This window comes from Phyllopteryx taeniolatus, chromosome 4 (genome assembly GCF_024500385.1).
Source record: "Phyllopteryx taeniolatus isolate TA_2022b chromosome 4, UOR_Ptae_1.2, whole genome shotgun sequence".
NCBI lineage: Eukaryota > Metazoa > Chordata > Actinopteri > Syngnathiformes > Syngnathidae > Phyllopteryx > Phyllopteryx taeniolatus.
The window spans coordinates 12,006,301-12,024,874 of NC_084505.1; the positions used below are offsets into that span (position 1 = coordinate 12,006,301).

Below are 18,574 nucleotides of genomic sequence, written 5' to 3' on the forward strand. Positions count from 1 at the left end.
GCATCATTCACAGACCATTCTTGCTCCTTGAGTTAATCATGACACCGGCAAGCTTGTAATGATGTTTATGAATGACAGTGTTAATTAGGAGCGCTGTGAGCAAGATTTATGGCATGATAAATAGAGATGAGGTGGTTCCAAGGCTGAAACGCTCATCTTGTGTCTATTCGTTCAACTCTTGAAATGAAAAACATTCCAATTAATAATTTTTTTCCCCCCCCCTTAACGACATAAAGGGAGTAGATGGCATTTGAATTATGCATTTTGAACCAGCAAAATCAGGTCAGCCACAGATTACAGAATATAGCTTTATATGCTATGGATGGTGATCTTTAGTCAGTGGCCTTTTTCATGACACTTTATTTTTTTTCTTCTTCACTGCATACACTCCATCTTTATATTTTCTAGCTGCGGCCTATTCCACCTGCCTGCTTACAAGAGCTATATTGGACCTGTTCTGCTCAGATGTGCTCTGTCATACCTTGGCTTCAACAACCATTTGAGAGGTTGCAGGGACACTTTTTATTGCAATGACATTTTGCTCTTCCATTCTGTTCTTTGTCCAAGGTTTGATACTGCGACATTTTGAGGTGTATCATTGTACAGCTTACACTGATGTAAAAACAATTATTGATACATACAATACACAGAAGGTTTTATTTAAATCTCAGCATGTGGTGGTCGTTAAATTGTTCCTTCTTAACAACATTTTATGTGACCCATGTTGGAAAATGGAAAATGAATAATTAACTAACCCTGTGATATTTGGCTTGCTTCAGTGTCCTATACAAACTCGTCCATTTTACAGAAAGGTTGTGGTCCAACACAATATTTCCTATTGCTTTCATTTTAAATCCAATTCAATTCAGAAATTCAATCTTTTTTTTTTTTTTTTTTTTAAATGGTGTATTAATACTGTACAGGCCCATTGTGAGTTTGAAAGTTGTGTTGTTGTGGACACACAGTGGAGTAGTGACAAATACTTAAATTAAAATAATTCAACCAAAAGTCTGAAATGATCATGGAAACATAAAAAGGGAAAACTGGAAGCAGAATGATTTTAGTTAACACCATGCTCAACACTGCCTCTTCTAATATGACGCTTGCTAATTTCCGCTACTTTGCTTTATGTACAGAGTTCAAATAAAAAACGGAGAAACTCAGGTGCAACATTGTAAATCCTGGAGATTTTCAGATGCTGAGAAAGCTCCATGAGTCACAGGGACGCAGTGTTCTGTTATCTCAGCGGCTGCGTGCCGGGGGTAGGATTACAAGCTTGATGAATATGTGAGGAACCTTATCAACATTTAATCAACTTTCTAGGTGCCTTGAGACGATACGTTATTCTTCAGGTAAACAGAAAAGCTACATCAGTTTCACACTCCATCCTTTTCACAAAGCGTGCATCTGTCTGTTGCTATTATGGTTCATCATTAGGCTGCTACTGTAGTTTAGTTGTAGTCCCGTCTTCTGATCAAATTCTGCAAAGGCTAAATGATTGGATCTCTCGAAAAGATTATCCTGAGCTACTATCTTGTGGTGTGAGGTATTGTGATGAGTGTTTTTTTCCCCTCCTTGATCTGGCCAACAATCCTTGTTGTTAAACTTGTTCAACACTTACGATCGCAAATCCTTATGCGTGTGGTCAACACAAAGTTAAGCTGAGCCATGGCTTCTGTGATTGTGATGTGAAACTGATTATTGGCTATAGGAATTAGGAAGGACTCAAATAGAGGAGTAACTTGCTGCGTTGCATGTTTGTACTGCAGAACGTGTCTCCTAAGTCATTCACTTCAATAAAAATGACAAGGAGAAGAGTTTGCAACCACAATGATGCTACCAGTTAGCCTAGCTTCTACTATTTCATCTTCTATAGCTACTCCTCCTTCTTCTTCTTCTTCTTCTTCTTCTTCTTCACATCTGATCTAAAAACCTAAGTTTGAGGTCATGCGTACAATGAATGGGGCTATCCTTGCCAGCAGCCTCTCAAATCCACAGTCTTTCCTTTTTTCTTGCCTTTTTTCTCTCTTTGTATTTTCCACCAACTAAGAAATACAGCTGCAGGAGGCAGGCAATCTGCTTATTCCTTGACAATTGTGCCTGTTTGTTGTAGTTCAATAAAATATTATAGGTGGGGATTCAAAATGTTATTTTCCAATAAGAACGCCAGGTGTGGCATTTTTTGTTTTTGTTGACAGGTACAACAGGTATGAAAGGGTCAGTCGTAGCGATTGTTCTCAATTGTTTAGTTCCGTCTCGTTTGGCTGTATCCCTTGGTGTGAGTCAAAGTGTGTTCAGTCTTTGTCTGGTTGTTGTCTTTCATGGTGACTCTTCTCCCTGGCTCTTTGTATTTCTTGTGCTTCTCGTTTTCTCGTTCAACGCGTTTGTTTCTTTTGGATGTTCTGATTTATTTTTCAAACAAACCTTTGTGCAATTCCCTTGCACCCATGCTTTGTGTTTTCCTCCTTTTCATGTGGCCCACCTGCCTCTGCCGCCACACCGCATAACCTGACAGTACTGTAACCTGATGTCACATAAACCGAATTGTCGGTCACCGAATGTCCCGGAAATTTGAAGCTACTTAAAAGTCAACCAGCTTCACGGAACTGAGAAATGCTGAAGGTTCCACTGCAATTAATTAGAGAGCAATTTTAAGGAGTGAAATTAATAAAATGCTGGTGTTGAAATACACAGCTGGGTATTTGCCAACATGTCAGCTATGTCATATTGTTATAGGGACAGTTTTTGTCTGGGGTTTGTTTTTTTATTTGGAGCCCATCATGCGGAGTAATGTTGTTGCATAGCAGCATATCATGCGCTCTCATGACTATTCCGGCATAAAAATGCAAACTGCAAAGAAAAAGCTGATGATTTTTACAAGATCTTATTTTTCTTCAGAATTTTGCACATTTTCCAGAGGAAGTTATAACACATTTTTTTCTTCTTCTTCTTTCAGCATTTCCCTGCAGATTTTTTGACATGAAAAAAAACTATTACAAGTCTATTACAATGTTGCACCGTACAGCAGAAGATTTTTTTTCAAACCACATCTTGTGAAGCATGGCGCAGAAAATAAAGGCTTTAGGTGGTCAAATACTTGCAGACAGCCAAACTGAATAGGGATTCCCAACCAGCAGAAAACATTTCAGGGGATGTGACGTTTGAATTTTACAATTTTCAAATTTAGTATAAAAGAAATCTTTTCTCAAAGTCAAAATACCTATTATTTAGAGAGTGGCTTTTCAAGTGACCCAAGAATGCTTAGCAATATTTAATGGGGAAATTATGGCATGATTATGTTACGTGGAGCAGCGAATGTTTGCTAAAATGTGTACAAAAGATGTTAAAAGATGATAGCACATATCTATTCTGTTTGCCCTTCTGGCACATAGCATAATGTGCCGGCTCCCAGCTAAGGTCATAAAAAGATATAAATATATCTGCAAGCAATTTGCTCTCTTTTTTGTGTGTGTGCAAATTGGGGTTCCTACTGCATCCAGCAACAAACGTCGATGGTGTCAAGAGTGGCGTACATTACGTGCAATGTTGGTCCTAATGCTCCTGACCTGGTCCTGAGCGTCACTTGTGTTTCCTGCCTGAAAAAAAATAAACACAAATGATGGACATGCGGCGACACCGCTATTCCTCGGAGACACGCATCGACCAGACAGACACACAGGCTCTAAAGCCCCGTAAGTGGTCGGACTGCAGCGTGCAGGCCTCAGCCCTGTGGGAGCTGTAGAGGTCAAACGTCTGCAAGTAGACTTCACTACATCACACACACAGGACACAGTGGAGTGATTTAAAATCCACTTCTAATCCCTAAATATTATGGACGGAGCATTTCATGCCACATGAAAGTGTTTTTGTCTGTTGTCAGACTCGTGATGTTTGAGTCCCTCCCGCATTCTTTGACTCCCCTTCACACACTCACGCATTCACTTGTCCATTAGCAGCCCAGCGCGCCTGTTTTGTCACTTTGTGCTTTATAGTAAATTACCCTCAGGCTTGCTGCAGTCCGCAGCCAAATGAGGAGGCAGTTACTCTCTGTTGATTTTTTCTGGTTGGTTTTATTATAAAGTGAATCTTTGTACCTGTGTGATTTACATCATTTTTTACTCAATTCCAGTAGTCTGACTTTATTGGCTTTGACGTATCACTTGTATTGAGTAGAGCAGGTTCTGTTTTTACTCTATCTGCCAAGTGCAACTTGTGGTAGCTGTTTGATGGTTAGCGCATCGAGGACGTTATGGTCGCTGTTACAGTGCACTTGCATGAGGACAAAGTGGTAGGTGGAGCTGCGGTGGAAAAAGGCGGGAGGACGTTTTGATCACCGTTTGTTGGTTTATTAGCTATGTTTTAGTGAGTCCCTGCACTAAAATATCACATACAATAGGTTTCTACTTTTTGCTGTTGCATTCTACTTGCATTGGGGCCAAGTGCGACAGTAACAAATAATATCCAGCAGATGGAAATGGAGCAACAGGGCCACTCTAGCCAGCAGCATGGCATTGCACGGCATACTTTTCAATGTGAACATGCCAGATAGACACGTTTATTCAGCCTCAGCAGAGTTCTGTGCTCTACCGAGTACCATTTTAATTTAGCTAATTATGTATGTTTTCTAGACCATGTAAAATACTAAAAATAGCACCTCAAATACGCAGACCTCCTCAGAGGCTTATACATTTCCATCCATCCATTTTCTGTTCCGTTTATCCTCACTAGGGTGGCGGGCGTGCTGAAGCCTATCCCAGCTCTCTTCGGGCGAGAGACGGTGTACATCCTGAACTGGTCGCCAGCCAATCGCGGGCCACATATAAACAAACAACCTTTCGCACTCACATTCACACATACGGGCAATTTAAAGTCAGTCGCTCACCGTGCCGCCCTTATACATTTGTTCTGTGTTAAATGAATGAGTGAAAAGCTACGACCTGGGATCTTTAGTGCTAACAGGAGGTAAAAAGTCATCCATTCTAGATGCAAGAAATTATAATAAGATCCTACAAAAACATGGAATTACAATGTGATATCTGAGGATTTCACTGTGTTAATATAATTTTCTTGAATCTAAATTTCAGACGGCTGCATCATGTCTGTCTCACAGTTCAGGGTTCAAATCTCGGCCCAAGTTTGCATGTTCTTATGGGGTTTTTCTGTGGGTACGCTGTCTTCCTCCCACCTTCCCAAGTTGATTGAAGACTCTAAATTGTCCAACGGCTTGAATGGCGAGAGTTTGTTTGACAACCAGTCCAGTGTGTGACCCGCTGCCTCACCCAAAGTCAGCTGGAATATGCTTAGTGCCGCGTGAGTCCTGACAGGTGATATAGAAAAGGGAGGAAAAGATATATTGCTATCAAACGTGAGTCTGCATGTACAGTTAATTACAATCACATTATAGTGTGTGACCCTGAATTGACAGGTATTATTTTTTTACTGAAGAAACAGGCTCATATGGACATGCATGTATGCCCTCAGCAGTTCATGTATAGGACATTCTATTGTTTTTGTCCATAGGGGGTCATACCCAGCAGCATTTAGTCCCGACAGACTTTGAGCGAGTCCTGCTGCAACACATCCCACAAAGCCAAGTTTCACACAGCCAGCAAAGGTGCTGGCTTAAATGGCACCTTGTGCCACGCCCCGAAATAAGTAAGTTGCACATAAAGCTGTAGATAGAGAAAGCGACGAAGTATTGGTTTTTCTGTGCTTTGGTCAAAGTAGCTTTTGTCTTTTCAAGTCAACGCGTTCAAGTCCAAGTGAAGTCACGAGTCATAGCGAGTTGCAAGTCTTTTAACATATTGTAATGTCGAGTAGAAACTCATCAAATTCATGACTCGAGTCCAAGTCTTGTGACTTGACTCCACACTTCTGCTGACGACTAATTACAGTGTGTCTCTTTTTTGTGACACATCCCACAAAGTACTTGTGAAGAGGATCATCACCTTAAACAGAGGATCAACCAAATACAAATTCTTGTAATTTTCAAACAACACATTTTAATTCGATGGTGATTGATCCACTTGATATAAAACTTTGCATATTAGTGATTTAATGAACTCTGAAGATGGGGTAAGGAGGTGGGGGGATTTTGACCTATTTTACCAACATTTGAGAGGTTTTACAGCAGTGTAAGCAAAATGCCACAGTGCGTTTGGGTATGAACACCTACGCTATGCATTCCTGTCTGTGTGTGATTATTTCACTCCAGGCCTACTCACATACACTTTCATTTTGATTGCTGCTCCTTCAAGTAGGCCGGCCGGTGGCCCGGGGCTGCATCCTGGTTCCAGGCAGGGAGCGCGGTGCTGTGAACAGGGGCACTGGGTGTGTGGCTTTGTCAAGGCCCATCAGTGTCCTTGCTCTACTTACTCTGCACCAACACTTAAGGATGTCTGTGTGGGTGTGTGTGTGTAAGCATGTGTGTGTGAGAGAGCGTGAGAGAGAGAGAGAGAGAGAGAGAGAGAGAGAGCGAAATGGGGAATGCAAGCAAAAGAACATGCTGCCATAAGGCTTTCTGGCTGAGATGAGACATTTATGTGCACTCAAATTCTTAGTGTGTGTCCAGTATGTGCGCGTGTGATAACACTGGAGATGGTCTCATTCGAGGGAGTCTTTTTATGTACTGTTATTACTGTGTGGGGGTGCGTATGTGTGTGTCACTGTGGTCCTAAGGCCTTTATTGCAGTTGTGATAGTTCAGTGGACTTCAGTGGAAAGGAAAGTATCTCACTTTCTATTTTTCTTTGGTTGTATCATGTTTTTCTTATAATGTGGGGACATGCATACGTATTATCACATGATATGGACTAAGAACATGCTCATCATGTAAATCAGTATCATTTCAAGTGGATACATGCTGTTTATTTGGATTTACTGAGGCATGGTTGAACTTGGAAATCGGATGTAATCTATCTAATATTCCGTCAAGGTTGGAAATACTGTGTGTGTTTATGTGTGTGTGTGTGTGTGTGTGTGTTGGGTACACACTGCTCTAGTCTGTGAATGGATGTTGGACATTTGTTCAGGAATGACCTAAATCTGTCTCCCGTCATTATCAAAAAAGAGGTTGCAGGGAAGCACAAGTCACAAGTGAGCACACACAATGTGAGTGCAATATTAACCCGTGTACTTTCATTCCACAAACATACATACAGTATATGGTTTTGATTATTGTTTTCCACCTTGTAATATTAGCCATCATATAAGCCCAAATATGACCTTCTCCTGAACCCAGTTCAGCTCAAAGCAGAACTAACCTGTAATCCTTCGACGGCCGTTTTCAAGGATTGCCATAAACACACGCACGCACGCGCCCACACACGCACACACAGTTTATTATAGCAGCAGGCTGCATGATGCAGTTTAGCCTCAATCCTCCTTCCATTCCAGACCTTGTTGCCAGTTTATATTGAGCGGCCATCTTACTGTTGTTTCTCATGCTCCAGTGTGCATACATCACGTGTGTTTTGTACGCTGTAAACAGTCTGCAGCGCATCGCACATTCAGCAATGTTCAGCTACATTCAGTCGTGTGGCCCGCCACTCTGTTTTGGGGGTGGGGGAGATCGTCTCTACTGCATCATTTATTTAGGATTACTGAAAAGTGGCCTAATGTGTGTGTGTGTATGTGTGTGCGTGTGTGTATATGTCTGCGCGTTTGTTTGTGATTTCAACGAGCTGCTTGTGGATAGAAGGATTACAATTGTTTAGTGGGTCAGTGGCCACTGTTGCTCCTGGGCTAACTATGGACTTATAACACACATTCAAACATATTTACCCTCAAAAATGCAGACGTACACAAACCCGGCATGTCTCTTTGCTCTCTTTCACTCTCCAGCCATCGCTCCCTCCTTCCCCAGACTGCACTGGGTTGTCACCATGGTAACAGCAGATTGAGAGACTTTGCTGCTCGATTGCTCAATTGTTATCTCAGTTTCTCCTGCGCTCTGCTCTCTGTCGGTCTGTTATTCTGCCCTCCTCCCATCTGCCGCATTTCACGTGTGCCCCATAACCGCTGCGACTGCGTGTCATTCAACATCCATCCAGCACACACAAAGATGCGAGCACACACGTTGTTATTTTGCACACGAGGAGAGGGTGCAGCGCCTCACTCTGCGTGGCTCACCTCCACCTCTGCTTCCTCCCCAGGCTCTCCTAACGCGGCTGGTGGTGTGACGACCCAACTCTTCCTTCCCGGCATGGCTGTGTCATTTTGGTTCTTGTGCGTGTGCGTGCTGACTTTGGCACATGTCACCCCCTCCAGCCAAGGTAAGCCTCACCACCCCCTGAGCAAGTATCATGTCAAGATATTGGCACCGGATTTTTGGGTGCAACAAAAAATACCAACGGACCCAGTGTCTGAGGTTTTAGATGGACTGACCTCAGCCAAGCTCATCAAACCCAAGAAAAAGCCACCTATGCAAAGTTTTTGAAAGACAGTGACCTACATGAACAGAAAACTATGAACACCTTTGAAGTGTGGCCAAAGGGAGTGTTTTGAAGCTGCCTCGAGCTGCTCCTTAATAAAGCATCAGTCATTCAGCACCATGGAGAGTTACGACACACCGGCAGCATACTGATCACACCGCTGTCGTGTGCTCGCTTCCATCCTTGTTCGGCAACGACCTTTTCATGTGTACACACCACTCTGCTTGATATGAACAGCAGATTTGGGTAATGGGATTGTTTCCACTAACCCAGGTTTAGATGGCTTGATATGCCTTTTTGTATCGAATGAGGTCAGAAACTGAAAATCCTACCTGGTATTTAGCATTTTGTTTTCTGCATTATTTAAGATTTGAGTGAGTGTGCCTTTTTTTTTTAATTCAGAGATTTATTAGGGTACAGGGTTTTGAAAACACGTACGTATTTTTATAAATTAGTGTTTGTTCTTAAATATATGAGTATTCAAGTAATGGTGAGGTGTGGGATGACTTTGGACAAGAATGTACGACTGTCACTGTACCAATGGTACCTTACCATGATGCAAGATGAAATCTGGCCAGTCCCCAGTGCTTGGGAGAATGCTGACGATTTGATTTTCATGCTAGATGGGGCCTTCCATTGTTTCCATGAATGGCTGAAAACTCCCTTCCCCAGCAGAAGGTCCGTACGCCTGAACAGCCAGGAGTCACAACTTAATACCCTTTTTTTTTTTGTCAATTATGTGCCCTGTGATCGGCTGGTCCGGCTGCATTTTCTCAGAATAATAAAAAAAGAATTAATAATGAGCAGAGGGAGTACATCTTTCAAACACAAAAGGCATACACAGCCACCATTCTGCAAGGCCATGGAGCTGAACAGGACAGGTTAAAAACATTTTTATTCAAAGCGGGACGTTTTCCATGGGGAAAAAAAACAAAACATAGTTTGCCAAAATATTGCAATCAAAGCCCAAAATGCCAGTTCTACAATGCAATATCTCCCCTTACAAGTTTTTGTTTCTGTCCAAACGTCTTTGATAAATACAAAACATTTCATTCTAAAATACATTTCAATCCTTTATCAGCAATTTGTTTGTGTAGTACACACAGTCTAATGTTCCATTTTATGAAATAGAACAATTCAAAAGTAGAACAGCACTTTAAATTTGTAAAGATGTAAATGAGATTGTAACCACTCTTATTTGTCCTTCACAGATTCCATCAAGTGATCTTTGCCACTGAACATGCGTTGTTAATGCAAATGTATTTCTTCTTTTTTCTTGCACTTTCCACCCTCACCGTTACATTCCCATCATTCTCACATGGTCAGCCATGTCCCGGGCCGCCATGCCATTCGGACTGTTGCGCAGGGAACTGGCATGCGAGGGTTACCCTATTGAACTGCGCTGCCCAGGAAGTGATGTGGTGATGGTGGAGACTGCCAACTATGGACGCACCGATGACAAGATTTGTGACGCAGAGCCGTTCCAGATGGAAAACACACAGTGTTACCTCCCCGATGCACTGAAGATAATGGCTCAGAGGTGTGTGTGTGTGTGTGTGTGTGTGTGTGTGTGTGTGTGTGCTTGGTCCTCTTGTTCGTGTCTTGCATAAAAGATGCAAATCGCTTTTGTCGCTATGAATGGATACAGATAAATCAATGGAAGCATCTGCTGTTTGCAAAATACTCCTGACCAAACCTGTGTTCGACAAAACATTACACCCAGCAAATGCTTTTGTCGTGTGTTTGTGTGTGTGTGTGTGTTTGCAAGTGCAATAATCACTCCGGCTAAATCTGGCTGCACCATTAGCTGTGTACTCAGCAGTGTTTTCCTCGAAGAACAAATCAATATTCAGGGCGAGGAGACAAACGGACAGCCCTTTGCTTCTCCTTTCCTGTAAATTAGTCACCCTCCTTCTTTCTCTTCCTACTACATCCATCAATCTGTTGTGCAGGTGCAACAACAGGACGCAGTGTGTGGTGGTGGCAGGGGTGGACGTTTTCCCAGACCCTTGTCCTGGAACATATAAATACCTGGAGATCCAGTACGAGTGTGTCCCTTACAGTGAGTTTACATCTGCATATATGTATCCATAGTGTGTACATAGTGTGTATGTACTGTAAAAATATTCAAACACACTATTCATATGAACAATGTAACATGACGACAACATGAGCATGTATGTGATTATACTGTATATTGCACACAAAGATTCACCATATGGGCAAATGTATTGGAACACCTGGCTATTACACCTATAGAAAGTGAAAATGTGAGAAAGTGTGTCTTTGGGCCCCCTTTGGGGTGAAAACAGCTTCCACACTTGTGGGAAGATTTTCTCCAAAATGGCTGACAATATCTGTTGCAGTTCAGCACAAAAAACGTTTGGATTGAGATCTTTTCAGTCCGGCCAAGTTTTTCAAGAACTCGAAGCACAGAAAATCAACAATACCCAAATGTCTCGGTAAGATGAAGAACTGATGAGTACGAGCACAACCACTGATTGACAGGGATTGAATTAATTGATTAAGTTGTGTGTCCCAATATTTTTTGTTCATGTGGTGTAAAACCTTTTTTTTTTTTTTTTTTTTTTTTTTTTTTATTTACAGATTTTTACAACCTTTTGAATCCCTGAGATGCTTTCTCTCCTCAGAGAGTGTGTGAGTGCGTGCCTGAAATACAAACAGAAAGTCTAAGGAAAAAACTAGAGAACGGCATTGGCACACTGTATGTCTCCTGTGTGCGCGTGTGTGTGCATGGGAGGGGCGCACATGTGCATCTGCGTGTGCATGTGGGTGCGTTTTCTTTTCCAGAGTCACGCCAAGCCCAGGACTTGCTCTCTTTTCTCCACAGGAATTCGACTAAGGGATTGAGCAAAGGGGAGGAGGAGGGTGAAGGGTGGAAAAGTGGTGATGAAGGGATGTGGGGCTGAGGGACTGGTTTGGGGTACTATAATGTTTGTGAGAATGGAACTCATAATCTGTGCAATTCTTTCTTTACTTTCTTTTTTCTTCTCTGTCTGTCTTTCTCGCTTGCATTCTTGCTTCTTTCATTTCTTCTTTTCTTTCCCCCTCTGATTTCTCTTTCTTTCTCTCCCTCTTTTTTCCCCAATGCTTGAGTAGAAGTGGACCAAAAAGGTAAAGACAATACATTGTAGCATCTTGATCTCCTTACCCACCCACGCGCGGCTATTTCTCTCTTCCTTCTCTTCCTCTCCCTTACCATTTCTCTCTCTTCCTCCTACCCTAGGACGTTGTTTGTGGTCATGCTGGATGTTGCCCCCTTTTTTTCATTTTCTTCTGTTCCTTTTACCCCATTTTTCCCTCCATCCCTCGTTGTATGGAAATCTGTGCTTTTATCCAATTTGATGCAGGTTCTGCACATACTCGTTCCTTTTTCTCTCTACATCTACTCTTTTTGCTCTTTCTGTCCTGGTCGATCTCATTGCACACGTCAGGCTGTATTTTTGTAGACGGCTTTCCTGGCGTATCCTGATCTTCGTGCAAGCGCAAGGTTCGCTGAGCGTGTTTGCCAATTCGGCAGACCGGTCTGCGACAAGAACGGAACGCCCGGCGCATCGACGGTGTGTGACAATGTGACAATTTGGTGGCAGAAAGTCAGTCTAATCTTAGGCCTGCTGAGACCACGTGTAAGTCTGGCGCAGTATGTGGAGTAATGCAATTTTCGCTGAATTTGATTGGGACACACGCAGACAGGTACCGAACATGTGTTGAATCACTGTGGAAATCAATTCACTGAATGTGTTATTGTTTAGTTTATTATTATTATTATTATTGCTATTATACCTTTTAAGTCATCCCACTGGCCAGCACAGCTTTTGTGGGGTGGTCGGTTGGGGTTGTACACAAACAATCGGGGGTGTCGATGCATCTGTTCCGTCGACATATTTAAGTGGCCAGCGGTTATCACTGGCAGCTCATTCTGTACTAGCGCTCGTCGTCTGGTACCACACCGCCAAGAGAGGTGGGAAGGCTCCACTCACGTACGAGTCGCTGCGATTACGCATGGTCCTCTTCCGCACGTGTCTCCGTGCCGCGAGCGCGCCACATTTCAAGGGAATGAGAGGAGCCGCTTTGGTTGAACATGATTGAAATCAGGTGTAGACACAGCCACAGTGACGTAGACTTCACTCTTTCCGGTACGCCGGCTTGCGTTCGTCTGCAAAATGACCAAAACACGATCTAACACGCCTCCGCGCAGATTTACGCCTCCTGTCGCGCCGGATTTACGCCGGTCACAAAAATACAGCCCATAAAATCAACAGCTCAATACATTCTTTCTTTCTTTCTTTCTTTCTTTTTCTTTCTTTCTTTCTTTCTTTCTTTCTTTCTTTCTTTCTTTCTTTCTTTCTTTCTTTCTTTCCTTCCTTCCTTCCTTCCTTCCTCCTTTCAGTCCTTCCTTTGTTCGTTTGTTCCTCCCATCCTTCCTTCCTTCCTTCCTTCCTTCCTTCCTTCCTCCCTTCATTCCTTCCATCTTTCCTTCCTTCCTTCCTCCCTTCATTCCTTCCATCTTTCCTTCCTTCCTTCCTTCCTTCCTTCCTTCCTTCCTTCCCTAGTTCCTTCCTTCCTTCTTCTTTATGCTTATTTTGCCTTTTCTTCTCCTATAGGCAGAGCCCCTTATTTACCATCATAGGAAAAATAAGACCAAATGTGCGTGATGTCTGGATGTGTGCTTACCAAGCACTGCTAATATATGTGCGTGTGTGTACTGTTTGTGTGTGCGCGTTTGTATGTTTGGGTGTATGCATGCCTTCTTGCATGCCAGCGTGTGATTGTACAGTAAACATGTGTCCATATAATTATTTTTTTGACATGTGGGTGGACCAATCTTTGTGCTCGATGTAAACTAACCTGCCCTCTCATTCACTTCAAGGCAAAATGTAGCCCCGCCCTGTGCGCCCCTGATTCTACCTCACACTGCACTAACCGACACGCTCACACACCTATAACATACTCACACACCTTTCATTGCAGTGTCCCGTTATATTACTCACCACAGAAACATACACACACATACACACAAAAACACAGACAAACACTCACTTTTACGTCTCGTCTCTTGCTTGCCTTTTGAGATCAGCGCAGGTGTTTTAAAGCCCTCTATGTCTCCTCTTCTTTGTCTTTCTTTAATCTCATTGCATCAACTGCATCTGTCTCAATGCAATTTTCATGCGTTGATCCATTTCCACCCACAATCTTCCCCCTCTCTCTCTCTCTCTCTCTCTCTTGCTCACTCACCATCATCCATCCATATCCTCTGTCCTCCCTCTCACATCCTTCTCTCTGACAACTCCCATCTCCCAGTTTTCGTCTGTCCCGGATCACTGCTCAGCATCCAGCCACCTTCCTCTCAGCTGGAGGCAGAACATCAGTCAGGGGCGTGGTGTAAAGACCCTCTGCAGGCTGGTGACCGACTATACGTCATGCCATGGACGCCGTACAGGACAGAAGTGCTGTACGAATATGCTTCCTGGGACGACTACCGTCAGAACCGTGTCACTACTACCTATAAGTGAGTGTGTCTAGTGAATCCAAGTGCCAATTTTGGTTAACATGTTGTAAAACATCTGCAGGTCTGGTTTTTACAGTTGTTCTTGATTGCTAAAACACATTTCTTGAAACCTCCACCCATGTTCTCAATACCCCAAATTAAAATCCAAAAATTGAAACTAAACTGTTGCATCAAAACATATCCAGAGTCAATCAAAATGAAAAAAAACACACTGAATAGACACATTACAGAAAAAGGAAAAACACAATGATCAGATCATAAAGCTGTACAAATAACCTTTATTGTTCCCAATAGCAATGCATTTTGCAAGGCAAAACAAAATCCTGTTTAACACTTTTAAAGAAAAGAAAAAAATAAAAAAGTACTAGGCCTACGAGTATAATGGAAAATTTATCTATTTTGATGTATTGTACTTTGTGTGTACAGCTCAATAGAGTCATACTGTAAACATGTAGGCAATGAAAAAAGCAATTACCCGTTCACATCTCTGAATCTTCTGACTATGGTGGACACAGTGAATTTACTTAGGTTGGAGTTTGCATTCCCGCTTGCCTCATTGTCAAACTGTGACAAAAACATGTTCTACGAAAATTGCCCATATTTCATTTGAAATACATAATTGTTCCTTGTCTTATACTTCCTCCTCGACCACCTCTTTCTTACTCAGCCTCTGTCTCTTGGATCGTCTCTATCCGTAGTGAAACTTCAACAACCAGTGCTCCTTGAACTGGCTTATATGTGTGATCACTTTTAAGTTGTGCCACGTTTGTTGAGACACCTGCGCTTTAACTGAGTTTTACTTTTGCTACCTGTGCTTACCACTGTGCAACACAAGGGCATCAGAGTACAGAATGTGTTTGAGTGGGTGAAAATGTTTGTTGTATGGTTGTGTCTAACTAGGTGAACACTGGCACTTATTCCATAGTAGGGTATTTAAAAACATTGCCTGCAGAGAGAATTCCACCCAATAGCGACATTATATAAAATATGATTAAATATTGCCACTTTATAGTCTCCAGCACATTCCCTTTTCCATACTGACTTTGCAGTGAATTTGTTATCCACTTCTGCCACTGACATCACACCAAGACACGGGGGGGGGGCGTGCCGATTTTGGCGATTAAAAGTGGGAGGTTCTAAAGGCAATTAGTTATTTACCAATTACTCCAAAAGGGATTGATATTATTGGAAATGAATGCCACTTTCATTTCTTGAGCAAAAAATACATAAAATCAACTTGTTAGTGAAATATGGACCATTTAGATTCCATACCTCCTTGAAGGTTTTACCAAAAGAGTGACCAATTCAATAAGTGAGTTCAGGGACACTGAGCATTTGGTTCAGACAATACGGTTTTGTGTTTCAGAAATTCAAAAACACTTGAAGTGAGTACTTTTTTTCTTCCTCTTTGGTGTTTGACAATTATAATGTTGCTTACTCACATGAGTAAGCAACATTAGTCACTTACAATCAAAGTCACTTTAAAGTCATGGCTTGAGGCCCTACCTTTATGATTCCATTCAAGCCGTTTTGAATGATTAATATAATGTAATTCTTTCTATAGTGTATACAAAAGTAGATATGGAATTTGAGGCTAAAATTATACTAAGCAGGTTTTCCATCCATCCATCCCTTTTCTGAGCCGCTTATCCTCACAAGGGTCGCGGGAGCGCTGTAGCCTATCCCAGCTATCATTGGGAAGGAGGCGGGGTACACCCTGGGGCAATTTAGAGACTTCAATTAATCTACCATGCATGTTTTGGGGATGTGGGAGGAAACCGGAGTTCCCGGAGAAAACCCACGCAGGCACGGGGAGAACATGCAAACTCCACACAGGCGGGGCCGGGGATTGAACCCCGGTCCTCAGAACTGTGAGGCAGACGCGCTAACCAGTCCCACCGTGCCCTAAGCCGGTTTTCTGGGGGAAAAACTACATAAAGTTAAATATCCCTTTCGAAAATCATACAGTAAAAGTAGTCTTGAAGCGTTTTAACACTCAAACTAAAACGTGTGTGCATGCGTGTGTGAATCATTGTGGAGGGTTGATAAATGCAAAGGAAGAATACTTTTCAACCTGTTGCAAATATTGTATAAATAAATTTTGTTCAGTTGAGATTGCTACTGGCGGCATTTTGGATGACTGGTTAGTACATCTGCCACACAGTTCTGAGGACCGGGGTTCAAATCCCGTCCTCGCCTGTGTGGAGTTTGCATGTTCTCCCCGTGCCTGCGTGAGTTTTGTCTGGGTACTCAGGTTTCCGCCCACATCCCAAAAAGGTGCATGGTAGATTAATTGAAGAATCTCAGTTGCCCGTAGGTGTGAATGTGAGCGGTTGTTTGTTTATATGTGCCCTCCGATTGGATTGGCGACCAGTTCCGGGTGTACCCCGCCTCTCGCCCAAAGATAGCAAAAATAGGCTCCAGCATGCCTGGGACCGTAGTGAGGATAAGCGTTACAGAAAATGGATGGATGGAGATTGCTACTCTACTTTTCTATTGCAACATTGTTATAGAAAAAAACAGATAATGTGTCTTTTCTCCATTATCCCAGGCTGCCAAGTCGTGTAGATGGTACAGGTTTTGTGGTATATGATGGCGCCGCGTTTTATAACAAGGAACGAACACGGAACCTGGTCAAATACGACCTGCGGACACGCATTAAAAGCGGAGAGGCGGTGGTGGTCAATGCCAACTACCATGACACGTCGCCTTACCGCTGGGGAGGGAAGTCAGACATCGACCTGGCAGTGGATGAGAATGGCCTCTGGGTGATCTACTCCACTGAAGCCAATAATGGACGGATTGTGGTCAGCCAGGTAACCCAAATTCCAAGGCAAAAATAGTGAAGGACAAGCTCCAACAACATTCAAGAATTGTCTCTCATCTTTCCACCTCTTCTTCGTTCCTCAGGTGAACCCGTACACCTTGCGCTTCGAGGGCACGTGGGCCACGGGCTTTGACAAACGTGGGGCGAGCAATGCCTTCATGGCCTGTGGCGTGCTCTACGCGGTGCGCTCAGTCTTCCAGGATGACGAGGGGCAGGCGGACGGCCGTGTGGGCAATGATATGGTGGTGTATGCCTATGACACTAGCCGCGGGCAAGAGCTGCCCATTCAGATACCGTTCCCCAATCCCTACCAGTACATCTCTTCCATAGACTACAACCCTAGAGACAACCAGTTATATGTGTGGAATAACTATTACGTTCTGAGATACCCGCTTCAGTTCACGCCGCCACCGCCAACTAAAGGTCTGTTGATTCAGAACCTGGATTGATGTCACTTTGAGGATTGTACACACCTAAAGCAAAGTTTTCTTTCCCTCCAGGTCCCCTTTCTTCTCTGATGACGACCGTCCGCTCTTACACAGCCACAGTTGCACTGAGCCCCGTGCGGCCATCAGCCTCCCATCCAGTGGGCGTCATCAACCGAGGACCCTTTGACCAAAGGCCGATAACAGCCATGGTCCCCCTAACGCCGCGCCCCCCTTTGCGTGTCCCTTTGGTCCCGGGGGGACCTGGTCAAGTGGGTGGATGTGAAGGAAGGGTGGCCCGAGGAGTACAGTGGCCCCCCACTCTGAAAGGGGAGACAGTGGAGAGACCCTGTCCCAAAGGCTCATTGGGTAAGACAGACAGACAGACCTGTGTATATGTGTGTTTGTTTGATCATGTCAGGGTTTTATGGTGTGCATGGTAGTGTACGTGTGTGTACGTGTGTGTATGTGTGTGTGTGTGTGTGTGCACGCGGGTGTGTGTGTGTGTGGGTGTGTGTATGTGTGTGTGTCTGTATCTTGTTTCCCTTTGAAATATAGTCACATGCCCTCTCTTTGAACTCTTTGAACACATAACAGAGAAGAAACAGTAGTTAGACTTTTTATGGTCACGGTCCGTCAGCCCTTCCTCTCGAAGTGCAGCTGTCTTCCTCAGTCCTGCTCTGCCTCAGAGGAAAGGAGGACATTTTGTCTGTTGCACATGGTGTGCCTCCTAATCCTGTTTTATGGCTAGATTTTGGAGTCAAGTTAAATTGGGGAATAATTTCCTATCGTAAGTGAAGTGACCTAGTTGCATCTAATTTGCAGACCTGTAAACCAATGCAATGAAACAGCATTTCTGCCTTTCACGGACTAATTATTCTGTCCTATGACTTGCCCTTCTTGAGTGTTTGTGGCTGTCTTGTTCTGCAGGTATTGCGTCCTACGAGTGCATAACATCACCAGTGAGCTGGAGCTCCAGAGGTCCCGACCTCTCTAACTGTACCTCTCCCTGGGTTAGCCAGATTGCACAAAAGGTCAGTTACATAAGTGCATACCTTGTGCAAATGGTACAAATCCAGTTACCAAGCAACTTCTTTTTTTAATGTAAAAATAAAAAGTGATTCTGTACACTCCTACCTCCCTCCAGATTAAAAGTGGAGAGAATGCAGCAAACATAGCTGGGGAGCTGGTCAACCTGACCCGGGGGCGGATCTATGCTGGTGATGTCAGCATGTCTGTAAAATTAATTGAACAGCTACTGGACATCTTGGACTCCCAGCTTCAAGCCTTGAGACCAGCCAATAAAGAGTCTGCGGCACGCAATTACAACAAGGTGAATTGCTCCTCAGTTTCATGCTGAT

General features: G+C 43.4%; 1 protein-coding gene across 4 annotated transcripts in view; it reads left to right on the top strand.

Moving 5' to 3' along the window:
* The window catches only part of LOC133476299 (adhesion G protein-coupled receptor L1-like), a 36,098-nt gene that overhangs the window by 4,862 nt on the left and 12,662 nt on the right, over positions 1-18,574 (top strand). For 2 of the 4 annotated variants that reach the window (XM_061769489.1, XM_061769491.1), the window contains exons 2-11: positions 8,153-8,272; positions 9,758-9,971; positions 10,384-10,493; positions 11,552-11,566; positions 13,754-13,961; positions 16,513-16,777; positions 16,872-17,211; positions 17,289-17,582; positions 18,144-18,247; positions 18,361-18,546. In XM_061769489.1, the coding sequence (XP_061625473.1) occupies positions 8,203-8,272; positions 9,758-9,971; positions 10,384-10,493; positions 11,552-11,566; positions 13,754-13,961; positions 16,513-16,777; positions 16,872-17,211; positions 17,289-17,582; positions 18,144-18,247; positions 18,361-18,546 (1,806 nt within the window). In that variant the 5' untranslated portion in view covers positions 8,153-8,202. Of the gene's footprint in view, positions 1-8,152; positions 8,273-9,757; positions 9,972-10,383; positions 10,494-11,551; positions 11,567-11,657; positions 13,100-13,753; positions 13,962-16,512; positions 16,778-16,871; positions 17,212-17,288; positions 17,583-18,143; positions 18,248-18,360; positions 18,547-18,574 lie in introns of those variants that run through there. The other 2 variants (XM_061769490.1, XM_061769492.1) reach the window with 2 other exon arrangements.